General features: G+C 51.5%; 1 protein-coding gene across 1 annotated transcript; it reads left to right on the top strand.

The window, feature by feature from the left end:
* Nucleotides 1–11,964: 11,964 nt before the first annotated feature.
* Nucleotides 11,965–19,332, top strand: TRIB3 (tribbles pseudokinase 3; the record flags this gene model as incomplete). The annotated part of the gene is made up of 3 exons (XM_082856748.1): nucleotides 11,965–12,255; nucleotides 15,343–15,635; nucleotides 18,458–19,332. The coding sequence occupies 3 exons, from the start codon at nucleotides 11,965–11,967 to the stop codon at nucleotides 18,945–18,947; spliced, it is 1,074 nt and encodes a 357-aa protein (XP_082712874.1). The 3' UTR covers nucleotides 18,948–19,332.
* Between the last annotated feature and the right edge of the window lie 1,043 nt (nucleotides 19,333–20,375).

Raw genomic sequence — 20,375 nt, 5'->3', positions numbered from 1 at the left:
ATGACTCCAGATCTATATCTTCAGCTCGTATCTCTCCCCTGAACTCCAGTGCGTACATCCAACTGCCTATCCGACGGCTCCTCTACAATGTCTAAAAGACATCTCAAACTCAGCACAACCAAAGCTGAATCTCTGGTTTTCCCCCAAACACCTTGCTCATCTCACCTGATGGCAGCTCCATACCTGCAGTTGCTGAGGCCAACAAAGCTTGGGGGCATCCTTGACAAACCATTTCCCCTCACATTCCACATCTGAAACAACAGCAAGCCTGTTGCTTTAAAATATACCCAGAATCAAATCACATCTCACCACCTGCATAGCTACTGCCTTGCTCTGAGCCACCAGAGTTCTTCAGCTGATTTATTGCAACACTGCTCCTCTCTCTCCAGTCTTTTCAAAGGCCTCCAAAGCCCCAGATGGTCTGAACCCCCATTTACCTCTCTGACCTCATCTACCACCACCTCCCTTCACTTGCTCCACTCCAGCCATACCAAACAGGCTTCCCCTTGGAGACTTTGCATAAGCCACTCCCCCTGCCTGAACAATGTGTCCTCCAGACAGTCTCATGGCATCCACTGGACTGCCCTACCTCCTACCTACCTCCACCCACCCTCTTGATTCTCTCCCCACTCTTTTTTTTTTTTTTTTACTTTTTCCCTCTAGCACCTATCACCCTCTAACATACCCTAATACTTTAAGTATTTCTTATGTTAATTATTTCTTGCATATTTTCTGTCTACTGGGATGTAAGCACTTTTTTATTACATCATCTGTTACATCAGATATATACATGTTATTTTCTCTGCAGTATTTCCAGCCTCTAGAACAGTGTTTGACAGGTAATAGGTACTCAATAAATATTTGTTGAATGAATATATAAATGGTTTGATTGATGCTGGAGAGATATATAGGTGGTGGGAGTTTGGATGGGTGATGGTTGAATGGAGCGTAGATGGAAGAATAGAGAGATGGTAGGAGAAAGTTGAATGGATAAACAGTGGGGAATGGGTTACACGTGAATGGTAAATGGATGGATGAGGGATGAAGAGTTACCATGTGTCAGGCACTATACCAAGTACTGGAGATATGCTGGTGAGCCAAACCAGCAGGTGCCTACCCTAAGGGGGCTTACAGCTGAGTGGGGGAGACAGATATACATATAATCAATATATAATAATTATGTATAATAAAATATATCTATAATTCCAAATTCTAATATGTGCTCTGAAGGGAAAGAACAGGATGCTCTGAGAAAGAAAACTATGGATGAGCGATGGAAAAATGGTCAATAAATGGGAAGATGGAGGTAGATAGGACTTGGGCTGAGGTGCTTTATATGAATGGTCCCAGCCTGCCACGCACACCATCTGTTTCCAGACCCAGGGCCTCCCCACAACCCACCTGTATCTCTAACCTCAGAGACACTGTCCTCTCTCTCCCCGCACTGACTCAGCACCTGCCCAGCACCTCCCCAGTAGCCCTGCCTGACTCCACATCCAGCCCCCACCCTGCTGAGTCACAGTCTTGGGCTAGTCAGAGGACAACTTCATGGGGCCCTCCGTTCAACCCAGCCCCTTGGCCATCCTCATCCTCGGAGGGGGTAAGATGCCCACAAGGGAGGCCAGCAGGTGCCGAGCTCTTGATGCCCGGGCCTGAGCGCAGCTCCTGATTCTCAGGAGAGAATCTCTGACCAAGCCTGAGGTGAGAGTTGGGCTTATCTGGGGACTGGGGTCAAGGGTAGCGGATTAGAGCTGAGTCTGTCTGCAGGACTATCCCTCAGTCAGGAGCTGGCCTTGGAATTTAGGTCGGGGGTCAAGATGGGAGAAGGTGGGTGCCCCGTCAACGACCAAGTCAGCACTCAGCCTGGGACCAGGGTCAGGATCTAGCCATGGCTGTGGGCAGTGATCAGGGCTCAGGCTACATCTGAAGGTTCAGGTCAGGGTTTAGTCAGAGTCCCCAGTCAGGGAATAGGGCTCAGTCTATGACCAGCAAGGATCGGGGCTCAGTCAGTGTCCAGGGCACTGGCCTAATCTCCTCTTTCTCCAGGGAGGGGCTGAGCGGGTGGGTTGACCTGGACTGGTTGAGGAGCAGTTTCCAGCCTAATTTCCATCACCCAGAGAGATGAGCTGCACCTGCCCCAAACCCTCCCCTTCATCCTCTGGCCGTGGCTAGGTCAGGCCCCAGGGGCCAAGTCGGGCTCAGTGTCTCCAACAAGGCCTAACCATCCTCACTCTGGTACCCCAGGGGCCCCGGGCTAGGGGTGGGGTGGGGGTAGGGCTGTGGGGCAGGGCTCTATGCCTGACCCAGGAGGGCGCCTTGCGCAAGGCTTTCTGAGGCAACTGGCTGCTGGCTGAACACCTCGGCACCCCCCACTCCACACCCTGCAAGCTTTTCGCAGAAAGGGAAGGGGCAGGCGGTGGCCTGGATTGAACACACATAATCCCTTTCCTTCCCTGGCCCCGGTGGCCTCAGGACAGGAAGGAGGCAGATCAAAAAGAAGGCAGGGCAGGGGTCAGATGATTCGGCAACCCAACTCAGCAGGACTCCAGTATCAGGAGCGGGTGGGTCTGGGGCTCTCTCCTCCCTGCAGCGGGAAGGTAAAGGAGGGAGTCAGGATCCCTGGAAGTTCGGAGAGTGCCACCCCCCAACACACACAAAACAGTAATAATTACGTGCCTGAGCCCAGAGCAGAACTGGTGGCTGCCCAAGGTCACCCAACTGTCAGAGGCAAGGTCAGAACCAGAAACCAGCTTTTGTCCTGGGTCTCCAGCTCCTCCCACCACAATTGGGGGTTAGGACCCCTCACACTTGAGGAGGGCATGGGACTTCCCCAGGAACTTTCAATCATTCTCGTTGAGACTCCTGAATGAGTGGACCAACATGGGCTTTGGAGCCATACAGACCTGGGTTCAACACCCCTGCCTTACTGTGTGATCCTGGGCAGGCTACTTCCTCTCTCTGACACCTGGTTTCCTCACTTGTAAAATGGGCATAAATTCACTCTTAGCTCACAGGGTCGTGGCCAGGATTACATGAGAAAGCAGATGGAGGGCACAGCCTAGGCGTGCCACGTGGGGGGTGCTCAGCTCTCAAGGGGTGTGTGCTTGGGGGTGGAGGTAGAAGCCCGGGCCCCCCGGAAATAATGTTAATCACTTATCATCAAGTGCTTACCGTGTGCCAGGAACTCTTCTAAGCTCTTTACTTGTAATTAACTCATATAACTCTCCATTTAACCCAATAATAGTTCCCCATAACAGTAAGCAGTTCAGTAACCCTATCAGGAGGAATCTATCCTCAATTCCATTGGTAGATGAGGGCTCTGGGTCTCAGAGTAGCTAAGTGACTTGCTCAGTGTCATGCAGCTAGGACAGGCCAAGGAGGCGGTGTACCCGAAGACCACCCAGGGTTTCAGCCAGACCTGGCACGAAATCCCGCTGCCTACCCGCCTCCTTAGGCAGTGATTTCACCTCTCTGAGCCCCAGTTTCCTCATCTGCCTCCAGGGATGAAAACAGCAACTTGGTGGGGAAGTTTGTGGAGGCATCAGATGATGTAAGGGAGGCACCCACACAGGGCCATGCTGGATCCGTGGGCACAAGAATCACATGCTTCATGAAGAAAACCCAGGCCCACGGGCCAGAGCTGGATCACCCAACACAGCCGTGCCTGCAACGGGACCACCACCGGGCTGGTGCTGTGCCCAAACACTGGCCTTCCTGCCTTTTCTGCGGCCCAGCCTGAACCAGATTCGGATGCTGAGGGATCTCTGCCAAGCCCCTGGAAAACCCCAGAGACGGGGGAGGTGCCCGGTCTCCTAATAAATGCTCCCCAAGAGGAGTACAGGTCCAGAGCTGCAACTCTTGAATCACCCACCGTTTTTCCCAAACTGATTGGCCCAAATCCATTTACCCACCTGTATTATGAGTTCCATGATGTTTTTCTTTCAATCAGCTCATTTTTTAAAACTTAGGTAAATTCATCTAAAAGCGAAAAAAATTTAAATCACTGACCACTATCATTTGCCATAAAGAGGAAGTAACTGTAAAATTAAATACGAGGAAAACAAAATTCTTTTTTTTTTACATCTTTATTGGAGTGTAATTGCTTTACAATGGTGTGTTAGTTTCTGCTTTATAACAAAGTGAATCAGTTATACATATACATATGTTCCCATATCTCTTCCCTCTGCGTCTCCCTCCCTCCCACCCTCCCTATCCCACCCCTCTAGGTGGTCACAAACCACCGAGCTGATCTCCCTGTGCTATGCGACGGGTGCTTCCCACTAGCTATCTATTTTACATTTGGTAGTGTATATATGTCCATGCCACTCTCTCACTTGAAACAAAATTCTTAAATCCTGTTTCTAGCTGAGCTCTGCTCTCCCTTCCTTAACATTGAGGTGTTAAGGACACAGACACTGTTAAATGAGACTTTCTCCCCCAGTAATTGCAGGAACTGGAAGAAAATCAAAAGGAAATACGTGTATCACAATATGATTCAATGTTATTTAATAGAGTCTTGAGACCCTAAAACCATCTGGCATCCTACTACTGCTGTATGCAACATATTTGGGAAAACCCTGACCTAATCCAACTCTCTTCCTAGTTTACACATAAGAAAATCAAGGCTCCCAAAGAGGAGAAGACTTGCCCACAATCTCACAGGGTGAGTGGCTTCAGCCAGATCTGGAATGCAATCAGAACTCTTTTTAAGCCATCGTTTCACTTTTGTGGGGGAAAACCTAAAGATGAAAGTTTTGAGGACACCAGTGGTGGAATTTCAGGCATACAGCAGGCACCAGCAACACCTGGGTGGAGAGGAAGTTAAGCACAGCAGTCCCCAGACCTCACCTCCTCTCCTCCTTCTGAGTTCCTCCCGGCATTGCTGAGGGTGCTCAGAACTACAGCAAATAGAAATGCAGCCTGCTTGGCTCAGGGACCTGGGCAGAGGGATGTTCTGAGCCTGGAGAGAAGGAAATTCATGAAAGCTGAACTCTCTCTTCAGGGAAGTGCACATTTTTGCATTTAATTTGAGGGGGGAGTGTTGGTCTCCTTTTATTTTCTCACTTTTAAACAAATGCTTATATAGCATTTATTTTATTTGTTTTTTTTAAAGAATAAATGTATTTATTTTTGGCTGCGTTGGGTCTTCGTTGCAGTGCATGTGCTTCTCATTGCGGTGGCTTCTCTTGTTGCGGAGCACGGGCTCTAGGTGCACGGGCTTCAGTAGTTGTGGCTCGCGGGCTCTAGAGCACAGGTTCAGTAGTTGCGGCGCACGGACTTAGCTGCTCTGCGGCATGTGGGATCTTCCTGGACCAGGGCTTGAACCCGTGTCCCCTGCATTGGCAGGCGTATTCTTAACCACTGCACCATCACGGAAGTCCCATTATATAGCATTTATATTCCAGGCACTTCACAAACATTGTCATTTAATCCTCATGACAAACCAATGAAGTAGATATTATTAAAATCTCCACTTTACAGATGAGGAAACTGAGGCACAGAGAGCTTAAGTAAATTACCCAAAATCTCCCTACTTGGCAGTGGTAAGATTTGAACCCAGGAAATGTGGTTTGACTATGACATAAGGATGTTTCAGTACATTTAATCATTTAATCCTGAAGACTACAATGCAAGGAAGGTATACTTAATCCCATTTTATAGATGCAGAAGCTGAGGCTCAAGGCTATTTGGCAGCTTTGTTGTAGACCCAACAGGCTCTTCACTTCTTTGCTGTATTTGCTGGACACTGTGCCGGAGATTCTTGGTCTAGGGTGGTGCTACTCCGTATGGTAGCCATTTGCCGCAGGTAGCTATTGACCATTTAAAAGTGTGTCTAGGGTGACTGAGGAACTGAATTTTCCATTTTTTTTAATTTTAATTTTAAAACAGGTAAAACATTTTCTCCATTAAACAAACCTTAATTGTTTTGATACTTTAACATTCTTTATCCACTGACAATTTTACTTTAACCACTGACAATTTAGCTTCCATGCTGATTTGTGTCCAAACTAAGCATAAAATACATGCCAGGTTTTGAAGATATTAGTATGAAAAAAATTTAGGTTATCTCATTAACAATTTTTTACTATCTGTTGAAATTATAATATGCTATATATATATTGGATTAAATAAACTATATTATTAAAATTAATTTCACCTGTTTCTTTTTATGCTTTTTTTTTTTTTTTGCGGTACGCGGGCCTCTCACTGTCGTGGCCTCTCCCGCCGTGGAGCACAGGCTCCGGACGCGCAGGCTCAGCGGCCGTGGCTCACGGGCCCAGCCGCTCCACGGCATGTGGGATCCTCCCGGACTGGGGCACGAACCTGCGTCATCTGCATCGGCAGGCGGACTCTCAACCACTGCACCACCAGTGAAGCCCTTTTTATGCTTTTTAATGCTTAACTAGAAAATCTGAAACTACATATTTGGTTTTGTTATGTTCTATTGAAAAGTGCTGGTCTAGAGAATTGGGATTTGATACCCCTAACAGTGATAAGGTCCCCAAACCTGGGGTCCATGCCCAAGGTACAGTTCCAGTGACCATACCCACAAGTCTTGGAGGAGGCTTCTGGGTTGCAAAGATTGTGAAATGTCCCTGGACACTGTGGGCACTGGAGTCGGCTGCCCCAGTTTCAAATCTCAAATCTGCTTCATATACTAAGCTGGGTGGTCGTGGGTAAGCCCCTCACCTTGACTCATCTATAGAATAGAAGTGACATTGCCCTTTTCACAGTTCCTTAAGTGCCCCAGGGCCTTTGCACTTACTCTTTCCTCCATCTCCTCTCACATCTTTGCACTCCTCACCCCTTCTCTTCCTTAAGATCTTAGTTTAAACATACCTTCCTGATGAACCCTACTGAAAATAGCCAGCCCTCAGTCATATCTGATAGAGAATAAATTTATGCTATTCAAGAAAATACATGACACATGACCTATTTTAAATGATCTTGGTTTATTGATTTTATTTTCCTGAGAATGGTCTGTCTCCCCACTGATTTATAAGATCCGTGAGGGCAGGGATGAGTCAGTCTTGTTACTGCTGAGTTCCCAGCACTTAGAACAGGGTCTGACACAGCACGAAATAAAGTTAGGAATGTATAAGCAAACGCAGCCACAGTCTGGCTTCAGAGAGGTGCTGGGAAAACAACATCCCAGCCTTTCCTTGCCCCCTACAGCTGTGGGAGTGTCCAGCTGAGTCTAGGTCCTGGTGTAGAAAATGAGTTCATTCATCCCTCCCAGGCATGGGAGTCTCCAGGGTTAAATGAGATCCCAGAACCCCCTGGTGTGCCCTGAAGGCTCTGAGACACAGGTGAGCTGGTCCCTAGAGTTCTGCAACCAAGGAAACAAAGGTGACTCCACCTGCCTCCCATCAACCTCTGCCTGGAGGAGTTATTTTTCGACACTGGTGAATTCAGACATCAAGGCCTTAAAGGGATTGGACCCCCGGGGCTGCAGAGGGATGCTTCACCAAACAGTGAGTGGCACCTGGGCTTCCCACACCTGGGGTGCAAGTCCTGTTATGGGTGCCGTCCCTCTCTGAGCCTCCACTGTCTCCACTCTGTTTACTGAGCATCTACCATGTGCCACGCATTCTAAGCATTTAACATTTGTTAACTTATTTAATCCATTTCCTGAGGTAGCACAGTGGGTCTGGGCACACTTAGGCAGGCCGGTTCCAGGGGACTTGCTCTTAACTACCAGGCTGCACTGCCTCTATTAAATGAGTGCTGTGAAGCCCACCAGAGCCCAGGCCTCCCCAGGGCACCACAGTGGTTCTGTTGAGCCCAGAGTCAGCTCCTAAGTCTGTGGTCTTTGCAAAGCTCCTGGGTTGCTTTCCCATAGCTGGGCCTCAGGCTGCCCCTTAGCAGAATGCGGGAGAACGGAGCTTCCTGCCTGCCCAGGGTTCTCCTAAACGCTTAATAAAGCAATGGTGGGCAAGTGCTTTATTACCGCGGGGGGCGGGGGGCACCCAGAAAACTGTCACGGTTTGCTCTTTTTCTCCTCCGCCCCATCCTGAGAAAGAAGGATGTTCTTCTATTTCACAGATGGGAAAACTGAGACTCAGAAAAGCAAAATGCTTTTTCCAAGGTGATAGGGAGAGCCAGCCACCGGCATCGCTTTGAATCTTCGAGTACGGGGCGGGAGGGGTAGGCAGGGGGCGGGGGTGGAAACAAGACACCCCAAGAGGGCCGGGAGAGGTTCCGGGACCGCAAGCGGACCGCACGGAAGGGGTGGGGCGGGGCGCCCGCGGAGGTGACCCCGGGGGGCGGGGCTCAGGGGATGGTGCAATCCCGGGCCTGAGGGCATCAGGCAGTGGCTGTTTAGCTCAGGTTTACATCACCCGGGTCGGAGCTGTAGCCCGGTGCTCGGCGTCCCCGAGACATTCGCAGCGGAAGCGGCGGCGGCTCCGCACGCGTCCGGCTGCTGGGGACCGGAGCCAGAGCCCGACCCGGAGCCGAGCTCAGCCACGACGGAGCAGCGCGGGCCACCCGGGGGTGCCTGGGGACTCTGAGCTTGGCCGGCACCAGGACTCCGTCGCGCGCGAGGGCAGGGTACCCGGCGGGGGCGGGAGGCTGCGGCCGGAGGGGCTGAGGGGCGGCCGGGAGCCTCGGGGCGGCTGGGGTTGTCGCGTGTCACACGCGACACGTGTCACACACACACACACACATACATACAGACAACTTTTAAGGAAACCCACGGTCCGGGCAGCGACCTGGGCTGAGTGTTCCCGCCGGGCCCAGGTGACGCGGCCCCACAGGGCGTGGGGTCGCCGAGCGTGGCCGATCGGGCTGGCGGGAGGATGCGTGCCCACGGGGCGTGGCAGCGTGTCCCGGGGGCGGAGGGTGTGTAGTGTCCGCATTTGTGTGAGTGTGGGGCGGGCAGGGGAGTTGTGTGGCTGGGTGCGGGGAGGTCTGTGGGGGTCACTGGGGGCCGGGGGGAGCCTGTCTACCTGTGGAATGTGTCCTTGCGGATCTGCTGGGGTCCGCGTAGGCCAGTGGGGTCCGGGTGGGGCTGTGTCTCCGGGGACCTTGCGAGCTATGCGGCGGGCTGAGCACCGGGCGGCAGGTGCGGGCCGTGCGGGGACGGCGGTGCCCGTGGTGGGCGGGGGGGGGGGGGAGCGGCGCAGGGTCAAGGGCAGCCAGGACGCGGCGTGAGGGCATGGGCCACGGGTGTGACGGGCCTGACGGCTACCGGTTTGCGAGCTGTAGGATGCGCGCGTATTCTGTTGTTGCCGACTGTGTGTGTTGTACCTGTTGATTCTGGGGTGTGGGGGCGAGGCCTCTTATCTCAGCCCAGGGGCCCAGCCTCCTTGCCTTTGCCCGCCCCTCCCAGGCCCCTCGCCGGCCCTCGGTTTCCGCTGAACCTTCTGCTCCGGGACCCCCGCCCCTCCGCCGCTTCCTCTCCCACGGCTTCCGATCCCGGCTGCCGAGGACGGGGCGAGGCCGCCCACTGCCTTCGCTGTGGGGGCGTGGGGGCGGGGTGGGCGGGGGGTCAGACTGAGCGTGTGGCTTTGTTGGTATCCGTCCTGCAGTCGTGAGTATGATAGTTGGGAGAGCTCTGTGTGCGTGTGCATGCAAGCTTGCCGGTGGAGGGCGAGGTGTGTGTCTCTTAATAATGTGGGTGCCCCTCTCTGCCATGTATGTGTGCCTTGGCTGGCTGACTTGGACAGAGTGTGTTTTGGGGGGGCGTGTGTACACCCGTCTGCCCTGGGTTGTGTGAGTGTGTGTGTTTGGTATGACCTGCCCTTATTCCCCTGGGAGTGTCAGGGAACAGCAAGAGGTAGAAATTAGGGGCTGCCTCCATCCTACTGCAGAGATTTTAATCTTGCCCTGTGGCATGCAAATTCCCTTGTTCACCTATAGACTCAGTTACCCCATCTGTCCAATGGAGCTCATCCCAGGCCCTACCAGGCTCTGAGCCCTGGATAGGGCAAAAGCAGCCTGGGGTGCCGGTGTGGCCACGGGAGAGCCACTCCAGGGAGTCTCAGGCTTTGCAGGGCACAAAGCATCTACACAGACAGGGATCATCTTGCTTTACTCTCTGAATAGCCAGTGCAGTAAGGAGTGTCATCCTAACCTCATCCCTGCAGAAGTTTCTGAGACTCCCAAGGGTAGCACTTCAGCATCTTCAGCTGTGAGTAATAATGATAATAATAATAACAAACCAACAGTAGTGACCATTTCCTGACACCTACCCTGCAACAGGGCCATGTTAATTCATTTGTATTTTCATTTCATCATTACAAAAATTTTATGGGGTTTGCATCCACTTTACAGATGAGGGAATGGAGGCTCAGGAATTTTGAAGAACTTGCCTAGGGCTCTCGAGCCAGGAAGGGTCTGAGCCAGGATGACATCCAGGGAATATCTGATTACAGTCACCCCCTAATGCATTCTTACCAAGATGGGAGTATGGTCTTTCATTCAAGATGGGGGCTCCCTCCCTCCCAAGGCAGCCCATGCATTTGGGAGCCCATGCATTTGGCATGATTGGAGAGATGGGCTTCAGTCAGAGAACTGACTGAGTGATGTTTCCCCCTAATCCTGCCTAGGACTGTTGGGAAGGTCTTCACATGGCTGAAGTCTATCTCCCTCTCACACCTCATACCTGGGCCTCCTTGTTCCTCATCTGGAGCCTGGATGGGTGGGCAGACGGGTCCTGGAGAGAACCTTTCCTCCCTGACATGCCTTTGCCCTCTCCTCCACCCACCCCACACACGGTGACACAGCTGTACCCGGGGTGGGGGTGCGGGGTGCTTCCTCTGAAGTTGAATGAGTGAATCTTGGGGCTTTGAGAGACCTCCCCTCCCTGCCTCATTCTCACCTGATGGTAAAACTGAGCTGGCTGGTGGACTAACTCTGCATGTAAACAAAGTTCACATTTTAAAAAAGAAATACACTCCATCTGTTTTGAAATACTCAAGCACTAAGTGAATGTGGAATCTTTATTTTAAATTATTGAAATTGAAAATTCCCTTGCCTCCCTACCAAATCCCTTCCTCTTCTGGAGTCTCTCAGGAGGCCAGAAGCTACTGAATTTAGTCTGGGTCCTTCCAGACCTTTTCCTGTGCATTTACACACCTATATATACAAATATGCAGATACATCATATTACATGCTGGTGGGTTTTTTTACATAAATGAGATCATCTTGGGTACACTGTTCAGCAGCTAGCTTTGTTCACTTGACAATAAGTATATTCATTCCAGAACATCCATTCATATGTAAATTCAGTATACACTTCATTGATTCATCATCCTTCATCATCCCTACTCCCCCTCCCCCTCCTTGCATCCCTCCCTACCTTTCAGAGGTAATAGCTGCCTGTACTACAGCACTCAACAGATACAGTGCAAAGTCTCTCTTCCTCCCTCTCGCCAACCATCATATCTACCTCTCCAGTGTGCTTTTTTTTCACTTAACATTTCACTCTGGAGATCTTTCCAATTAGCACATAAAGAATTTCCTCAGTCTTTTATATGGCTACAACTGTTCCACATATAGAGAAATATAATGTATTTAACCAGTCTCCTAATGGTGGGCATTTAATTGTTTCTATCACATGGGCTGTAGGGATAACCTTGTACTTGCATCATTGCATCAGTATGTAGAGAGTTCCTGGTCTTTTTCAGAGCTGTATAGTATTCCACTGTGTGGCTGTACCGTGATGTTTTAACCAGTCTTCTACTACTGGACATCTGGGGGAATTTCCTGCTTTTTGCTGTTAGACACAAGGCTCTGATTAGCAGCCTTTCACATATTTAATTTTTTGGTAGCCATTTAAATTGGAGGATAAATTCCCAGAAGTGGGACACCCAGTCAACGGTATACGCATTTCTCCATTTAATGCATATCGTCAAGTCACCCTTCATAAAGGCTGTGCCAGTGTATCCTCCCACCAGCAGATGAAAAGAGGGGACACCGAGCAGCCTTATTTTAGTGCTTTTCTCCCCTTCTTTCTAGATGCAAGCCACCTCTCTGGCTGTTCCTGAGGGTGCCCCCTCCAGGAAGAAGCGGTTGGAGTTGGATGATGACCTAGACACTGAGTGTCCCACCCAGAAACATGCTCGATGTGGGCCCCAGCCCGGGCTGCCCTCCTGCCAACTGCCCCTGAGCCCACCCCCTGCTCCAGTTCACACCCCTGCTGTGACCACTGCCTCCAGGCTTGGACCCTATGTTCTCCTGGAGCCTGAGAAGGGCAGCCGGACCTACTGCACCCTGCACTGCCCCACAGGCACGGAGTACATCTGCAAGGTACATGCCCCAGGGACCACTGTCCCCAAGCATCACAGGGGACTGGGAAAGGATTGCCAGGGCTGAGGGACCCTTATATTAATTTAGTTCTGTTTTTGTTGGGGAAGCAACCAGTGAATCCCCAGCTCTCTGTCAAGCTCCAGGCTGGGCTGAAACTGAGAGGTAAACCAGATGGTCCCAGCCCTGGGGGAGTTCACAGCTTAGGCCCCATAGTATGATAAATGTTGCTGGGGTGGAGCTTAGGGGCCATGAGAGCACAGAGAAGCCTCTAGTATATTCAAAGGCAGAGTCAGAAAAGGCTGAGTAGGAGTCAGCCAGGGAAAAGTGGGAGAAGGGAGTTCCAGGCAGGGGAAACAGAGGCTTACAGGATTGAGGGCAAGGCACTTCAGAGAATTAAAAGGACTTCCTTGTGGCCGGAGTGGAGAGGGGGTGCAGACAGGGCCAGCAGATGAGAGCTCGCAGCCACTGGTTGTGAAAGCATTAGGAAGAAGCCCCCACTAGGCTGTGGGGAGCCATTTAAAGTATTTGCACAGGGTGAGATGAGATATGGTAGACATCAGAACTCCTGGGAACCTGGAGGTCATTGGGCCTACCAGTGGCCATTTTACAGATGGAAAGACTGAGGTCAAGAGGAAAAGGGCCATGCTTGAAGCCACATGGCATCAAGCCTGGATCCTAGGGCACAGTCCAGGGTTCCTGACAGAAATCAGAGTTCTTGGCAGAATTCAGGCAACAGGCAGGGCCAAGTGACCCATACAGGACACTGCCAGGTCTCAGCTCACAAGGACAGAGATGAGAAAGCATAATCGTAGGTATTTACTGTGCACCAGGTACTATGTTGATTGTCTAGTCTGCATCACTCCTCTAATCTTCACATAGTCTATGAGGTAGTTACTATTATTGGGCCCATTCTATAGATAGAGGACAGGCTCTGAGGTTCAGAAAGCTGTGGTTACTTGCCACCTCACAAAGCCAAGAGGTGTCAGAGCTGAGATTGGGCCCAAGCAGGTTAAGCCCAGAGCCGTGGGCCTCATGCTAGGACAGGTGGTTCAGATACAGGCAGGGCAGGTTTGCTCTGGTGGGCAGGGGTAAGGAGGATAGGGAGACCCAGGTACACAGGGAGGGGTAGAAGGGGGTTGGGTCCCCTTGGGAAGGCACAGAGAGGCAGAGGGACTGAAGCCTCCATCCAACTGGGAGGAGCAGCAACGGTGGCTCCAGCTCCTGTTGATGGGGGTGCAGCGGGCAGGGCCAGATCTGGACATCACACTGGGCTCTGGGCTGCCTGATGCTGGTCCCCAGGGCTACCCCAGGTGCTCTAAGGAACCCCTGAACTCTGGGTCCCCTTCCTGCAGCACTACAGGTTTTTTTCTGTTCCCCTGGGGAGGGAGGTCCATGCTGAGAGGAACGACCATGGCAAGCTGGAGCCAGAAGCACCATGCTTTCACATGGCCCCGGACATTCAGGAACATTTAAAGAAATCTTCTGGGATGTGCCTGTTCCTATGTCCAGCGTGAACTGTGGGGGCCGACCTGCCGTTTGCACATTGCCTAGGCTTTTCTGGTCGGTGTGTAGAAAGATCTACATCCTGTCTTCCTAGATTATTGCCTTATTCATTAATTCAGCAAACTCTCAGTGAGCACTTGTACGTGCCGTGCACCATGCACCATGTACCATGCTGTGGCTCAAAAGTAGACCAAGCTCTGCCCCCACAGTTCGCGCTGGGGGTGAATGAGTAAAATATACATCAGGTGATCTTAACTGCTATGGAGGAAAACTAGGAGATGGGAGAGAAGGGAGTGGGGAGGGGAGGGGGTGAAGGTGATCTTAGCTGGGAAGTCCAGAAAGACCTCTTTGAGGAGGTGACTTTGAGCAGTGACTTGCACTGGGGGAGCCAGCCCTGTGGGTATCTAGAGGAGAACATTCAGGTGGCAGGAAAAGCAAGTGCAAATGCTCAGAGGCAGGGATGCGCTTGCCCTGACTTTTAAAAAAGTCTCTGTTTTTGGATTATTGCCTCCAAGCCACCCCAACTGTTTTGTTTTAACACATCTACTTACATTTTTTCATGGATTAAATATGTATATGCTTTAGTTATTTATTTTTACTTTCTGTGTGTCACAGACAAAATAACAAGCAAAGGGTTTAAAGGCAGATAAACCAAAGTGAGTAGACCGCTCTACCACTGATTAGCTGTGTGGCTTCCAAGTCACCTTCCTCTGAACATCCTTTCAGGAATATGGCAAGGTTTCCATCTAATGTCCATAAAGGCCCTAGCATCTTTCCCCACAACATCCCCACTCTCACCACAGGCCCCACCTTCCTCCCCCACCCCATTCTAGCCATACTGATCTTTGGCTGGGTTTCTAGAGCAGCTCAGCTTCTTTCCTGCCTCAGGGCCTTTGCACTTCCTGTGCCTCCCACCTAGAAAGCTTATCCCTTGGGCACCTCAATCATTCAGGTCACTTCCTCAGAGTCCCTTCCAGACTACACTTTCTAAAATAGGTGCCTCCTGCCAGAATGCTCTTTATTCCAGCATTCCTTTGTAATTCTTACCAGAATTTGTAAGCATTTAGTCTTTTTGGCCTGTTTACTGTCTCATGTATTGGACTATGGGCACCAGGAGGGCAGGGACCATGGCTGTCAGTCAAGTTAGCGCCCCAGTGGCTGGTACAGGTAGGCATTCAATGCCTGCTTGTGGAATAAAGGAAAGGGTGGGTGGGCAGTGAATCCTAGAGAATGGTAGCCATATTGATGATGAGGGGAAGGATGAGTTACTTCTGCATTATCTCCTCTTTTGGACGCCCTCTGTTTGGGTGCGTTATTTTTGTTCAGGTTACCTGTTATTTTAAATTATCTGAGGTTTACGGCCATATGAGCTCGCAGCTAAGAGCCCAGATGATGGAGAACAGGGATTCAGTCGCAGCTCTGTCCCTTGCTGGCCGTGTGGCCCTCTGCTTGGTCAGGATTGAGTGACCTGCTGCTGAAGTGCTGGGGCACAAGGCCCAGCACACAGTAGTTGGCTGTGACTGGCTGCAAGGCCGACCTGGGCCCCACGGGGTCCCCACCCGTGTTCACACCATGCTCCCACAGGTGTACCTGGCCTGCAAGGCCCTGGAGGTGCTGGAGCCCTACTTGCGGCTGCCCCACCACTGCCATGTGGCCCGGCCGGTGGAGGTCCTGAAAGGCACGCGGCACGTCTACGCCTTCTTCCCACGGCCGCATGGGGACATGCACAGCCTGGTGCGTCGCCGGCGGCGCCTCCTGGAGCCCGAGGCCGCAGCGCTCTTCCGCCAGATGGCCACCATCCTGGCACACTGCCACCAGCACGGGCTGGTCCTGCGCGACCTCAAGCTGCAGCGCTTCATCTTTACTGACCCGGAGAGGTGAGCGTGGCCACGGATAAGGCCTTGACTGATGTTCTGGTCACAGTTAGATTGAGGTTATGCATTTTTGGCAAGAATACCACAGAAGCCATAGGGTCTTCTCAGCCCATCCTATCAGGAGATATGGGCTGCTGATACGGATTGCTGTGATGTTAACCTCAATCTTTGGTTAAGGTGGCTTCTACCAAGTTTCTCCACTGGAAGTTTCCTAATTTACCATTTATAATTAATAAATACCTTGGGGGCTTCCCTGGTGGCGCAGTGGTTGAGAGTCCGCCTGCCAATGCAGGGGACACTGGTTCGTGCCCCAGTCCGGGAAGATCCCACATGCCGTGGAGCCACTGGGCCCATGAGCCATGGCCACTGAGCCTGCACGTCCGGAGACTGTGCTCCACAACGGGAGAGGTCACAACAGTGAGAGGCCCGCGTACCGCCAAAAAAAAATTAAAATTAAAAAAAATAATAATAAATACCTTGGGCAATACCTTGTAATTAATCTGTACTATGAGGTTCTTTCGGGCTCTGCATGTAAATATCCTGTTTCTCCTTAAACTTTCACCCACTAATTTCAGCCACCATCCATTCTGCCTGTAGCAGTTATTCCTAGGATGTTTGCCTAAGGGTGGTTTTCTAATTCCTTTTACATTCTATACTAAAATGAACATGCTTTTAGTAAGAAGTAGAATGTAAATTTTATAATGATTTGTAAGCTAATACACAGCTTCAAATAATTTTGAGCTTAGGGTAAGTACAACACCCCCAGACCACCCAGAAGTGAGAAAAGTACTTTCTTCCCTTTTCAAGGCAATAGTTTGAGAAGCACCATCAGAAAAGAGATGGTGGAATCAAACAAACCTGGGTTCAAATTCTGGTTCTACTTTTTAACTTGCAGTTTGTCCTTGAGCAATGGCTTCACCTGACTGAAGCTTGACTTCTTTTTTTTTTTTTTTTTTTTTTTTTTTTGCGGTACGCGGGCCTCTCACTGTTGTGGCCTCTCCCGTTGCGGAGCACAGGCTCCGGACGCGCAGGCTCAGCGGCCACGGCTCACGGGCCCAGCCGCTCCGCGGCATGTGGGATCCTCCCGGACCGGGGCACGAACCCGTGTCCCCTGCATCGGCAGGCGGACTCTCAATCACTGCACCACCAGGGAAGCCCCGAACCTTGACTTCTTTATCTGAAAAATGGGCCAATAATGCTAACACCTCAGCCCACCCCCTGTGCAGTGATTCACAGGACTAGTCAGCATTTTCAGACAGGCACCCAGGAAGTGGTGGCATGGGAACAAGATTAAAGCAGTGGTAATAGTATGCTTCCTATTAAAGTAGTCTAGAGTGCTCGGTGGGAGTTATTTATTTATTTATAATTAATTAATTAATTAATTTATGGCTGCGTTGGGTCTTCATTGCTGCACACGGGCTTTCTCTGGTTGTGGCTAGCGGGGGCTACTATTTGTTGCGGTGCGCGGGCTCCTTATTGTGGTGGCTTCTCTTGTTGCCAAGCACAGGCTCTAGGCACGTGGGCTTCAGTAGTTGTGGCACGCAGGCTCAGTAGTTATGGCACACGGGCTTAGTTGCTCTTCAGCATGTGGGATCGTCCCAGACCAGGGCTCGAACCCATGTCCCCTGCAGTGGCAGGCGGATTCTTAACCACGGTGCCACCAGGGAAGCCCCGTGGGAGTTATTTAAAGCAGAAGTTGCAAATGGTGGTCTACACACCCTTTTTTTTTTTGCCCCACATTCCTGTTCGTTTGTGTTTTTAATTAAAATTGGTTGCGGGAATCCGCTGGTGGTCCAGTGGTTGGGACTCTAGGCTTCCACTGTGGGGGCCCCAAGTTTGATCCCTGGTCAGGGAACTGGGATCCCACAGGCCACGCGGCATGGCCAAAAAATTAAAAAAAAAAAAGGGACTTTCCTAGTGGTCCAGTGGTTATCCACGCTCCCAATGCAGGGGCCCCCCGTTCGATCCCTGGTCAGGGAACTAAGATCTGACATACCTCAACTAAGCCCGCGTGCCGCAACCACTGAGCCTGCACCACAACTAGAGAGCCCGTGCACCACAATAAAGACCCAGTGCAGCCAAAATTAATTAATTAAAAAAAATAATAAAATTGGTTGATAACTTTTTAAAAGCTGGGATTTTTTTTCATTAAAATATGATCTCTGACTTCTCTTGTGGAAAAGGGGACCATGGAGCCACCTGGGAACTACATAAGCAGCTCATAGCGCTGGCTCTGGGCTGGAGAGAGCCAGGATTCAATCCCAGCCCTGCTTCCCGTGGCTGCAAAATGGCCTCTTCCTCATCGGTTGTATGAGGGTGAAATGACATACACCAGGTAGAAGCTCAGCCCAGGGTCAGGTTCGCAGTGGACACTCCAAATACTGACTGTAATGTTAGTGGTGCCCTTTTTAGGCAGGGTTTGTGCTGAGATAGTTGGCACAGTCCCCACTTCCTACTTCTAATTTTGTTACCTGCCTAGACCCTAAGTTTGCATCTGGCTTAATAGAGGCTTAATGCCCTCAGCCACCTGAGTACGCACCTCCCCACACCGGGCCCCCGCCCCACAGACAGCTGGGAAATGTGTTCCTTTCGGAGTCCTAGTTCAAATTTAATTGCTCTGTGACCTTAAGACATGACTTAATCTCTCTGAGCCTAGACTTCCTCATCTGTAATACGGGATTAATCAATCATCCAGCCTCACAGGACTGGCTCATGTCTGGCAAATGCCAGCAGGCACTTGGGAAATGGATGCCATTAAGTGTGACAGTGTGGGGTGGTGGCGTGGGGGTCCCACTTTCTGACCCCCTGTCTCTCCCCCTGCACAGGACAAAGCTGGTGCTGGAGAACCTGGAGGATGCCTGTGTGCTGACCGGGCCTGACGACTCCTTGTGGGACAAGCACGCATGCCCAGCCTATGTGGGCCCCGAGATCCTCAGTCCCCAGCCATCCTACTCCGGCAAGGCGGCAGACGTCTGGAGCCTGGGCGTGGCCCTCTTCACCATGCTGGCTGGCCACTACCCCTTCCAGGACTCAGAGCCTGCTCTGCTCTTCGGCAAGATCCGCCGTGGGGCCTTCGCCCTGCCCGAGGGCCTCTCGGCTCCGGCCCGCTGCCTGGTCCGCTGCCTCCTCCGAAGGGAGCCAGCTGAGCGGCTCACGGCCTCAGGCATCCTGCTGCACCCTTGGCTGCGGGAGAATGTGATCCCTACACCCCCCTCGCGATCCAGCCTCTGCGAGGCTGACCAGGTGGTCCCAGAAGGGCTGGGGCTGGAGGAGGCGGAGGAGGAGGGAGAGAGAGATGTGTGTCTCTACGGCTAACGCGACCCTACTGGACTCAGCCCCAGACTGCCAGTTGAGGCTGGGGTATCTCTAAGCTCTCTCCTGCCTCTTTGAACTGAGCCGAACCTTAAGTGCCTTCTGGGAGGGAGAGAGGAGGAGGTGTGTGTGGAGCGTGCTGGACGCACACACCTGTGCACATGAGCTCGTGCCTCACCGAGTCCTCGGGAGCTCACTGTGCCAAGCGCCGCTCCCAGTGCTGGGAACACAGCAGTGAACGACAGAGACAAAACTCCTGCTCACAGAGTTGACAACACTTTCCATGCCCACTGGGCAGTGTCTACACTGAGCACCCACAGTGCAGGTATCGGCATCCACTCATGCTGATGCCCAGGTACCTCTGACATGGGACAGTCCCTTTCACAAACAACCCAGCTGCCTTTGTATCTTGCACCTTTTCAGAGAAAGGGAAGCATCCCTGTGCCAAAGGCTCCAGGCCCCTCCCCTGTAACTCAGGACTCTAGAGCCCAGACCGTGCTGGGAATTGTGCTCCCAGCAGCTCTGTCCTCTTGGTCAAGGGCTTCTCCATCCAGGCCTGAGCCAAGGATTTGGGCTGGAAGATCAAGAGTGCAAATGGTGAGGCCGGTCTTCATCTAACTCAAAGAGTAGTTTGGAGTGAAGGGCCAGGCCTGTCCACCTCAGTGGCCCCTGACGTGAGCACCAGAGTTGGGGGCCGGGGATCAGGCAGGTTCTGTCCCCTGGCCTCCTGAAAAGTCCCAAGATCTGTTCTGGGGACACTTGGGGTCCAGGACCCTATGTCAACACTGTGGGATTTGGATGCCATGAGTCTATGTTTTTATCTTGTGCCTAATAAAGGAATTATGAAGTACTGTCATTTCTCCTGGTTATTTCATCCATCTTCTCCTCCCCATCTCTTATGAGTTTTGTCTGCCTCCAAACCAGCCCCAGGGTGAAAGGCCAGAGGCCTTGTGTGCCAATCTCAGCTTGAGTGGTTCATGAGAACAGAAGACCCAGTAGGTCTTCCCTCATTCCCTCTGTTCCTTCTGGATGTCTTGGTGTCTCAGGATACTTTTTGGCTGCATGTAACTGAAACCGTGAGTTAAAGTGGCTTTGAAAAGAAGAAAACGTATTTCACACAAAGCAAGAGGTCGACAGGCGGGGAATGGGCTTCACGCTGGTTGATTCGGCTCTCAGAGCTGTTAGCAAGGACCTGGCTCCCTAGGCTCATTCTGTCTCTTTGCTCTGTTGTCCCAGGTAACTGCTTGTACAATGGCTACAGCAGTCCCAGGTGTCACATAAGAGAGACCCATGACCAGAGGAAGAAGGAGGGTGGCGTGGTAGTACTTGAGAACTCAGTACTCTGGAGTCGGGTTACCTGGAATTAAATCCTGGCTCCAACACTCACTAGCTGTTTGACCCTCGGCAAGTTTCTGAATCACTCTATACCTC

The sequence above is a fragment of the Leucopleurus acutus genome (genome assembly GCF_964270905.1).
Source record: "Leucopleurus acutus genome assembly, chromosome: 16".
Taxonomy (NCBI): Eukaryota; Metazoa; Chordata; class Mammalia; order Artiodactyla; family Delphinidae; genus Leucopleurus; species Leucopleurus acutus.
The sequence above is the reverse complement of the archived record's forward strand: the minus strand, read 5'-3'. Positions and strand labels throughout refer to the sequence as shown.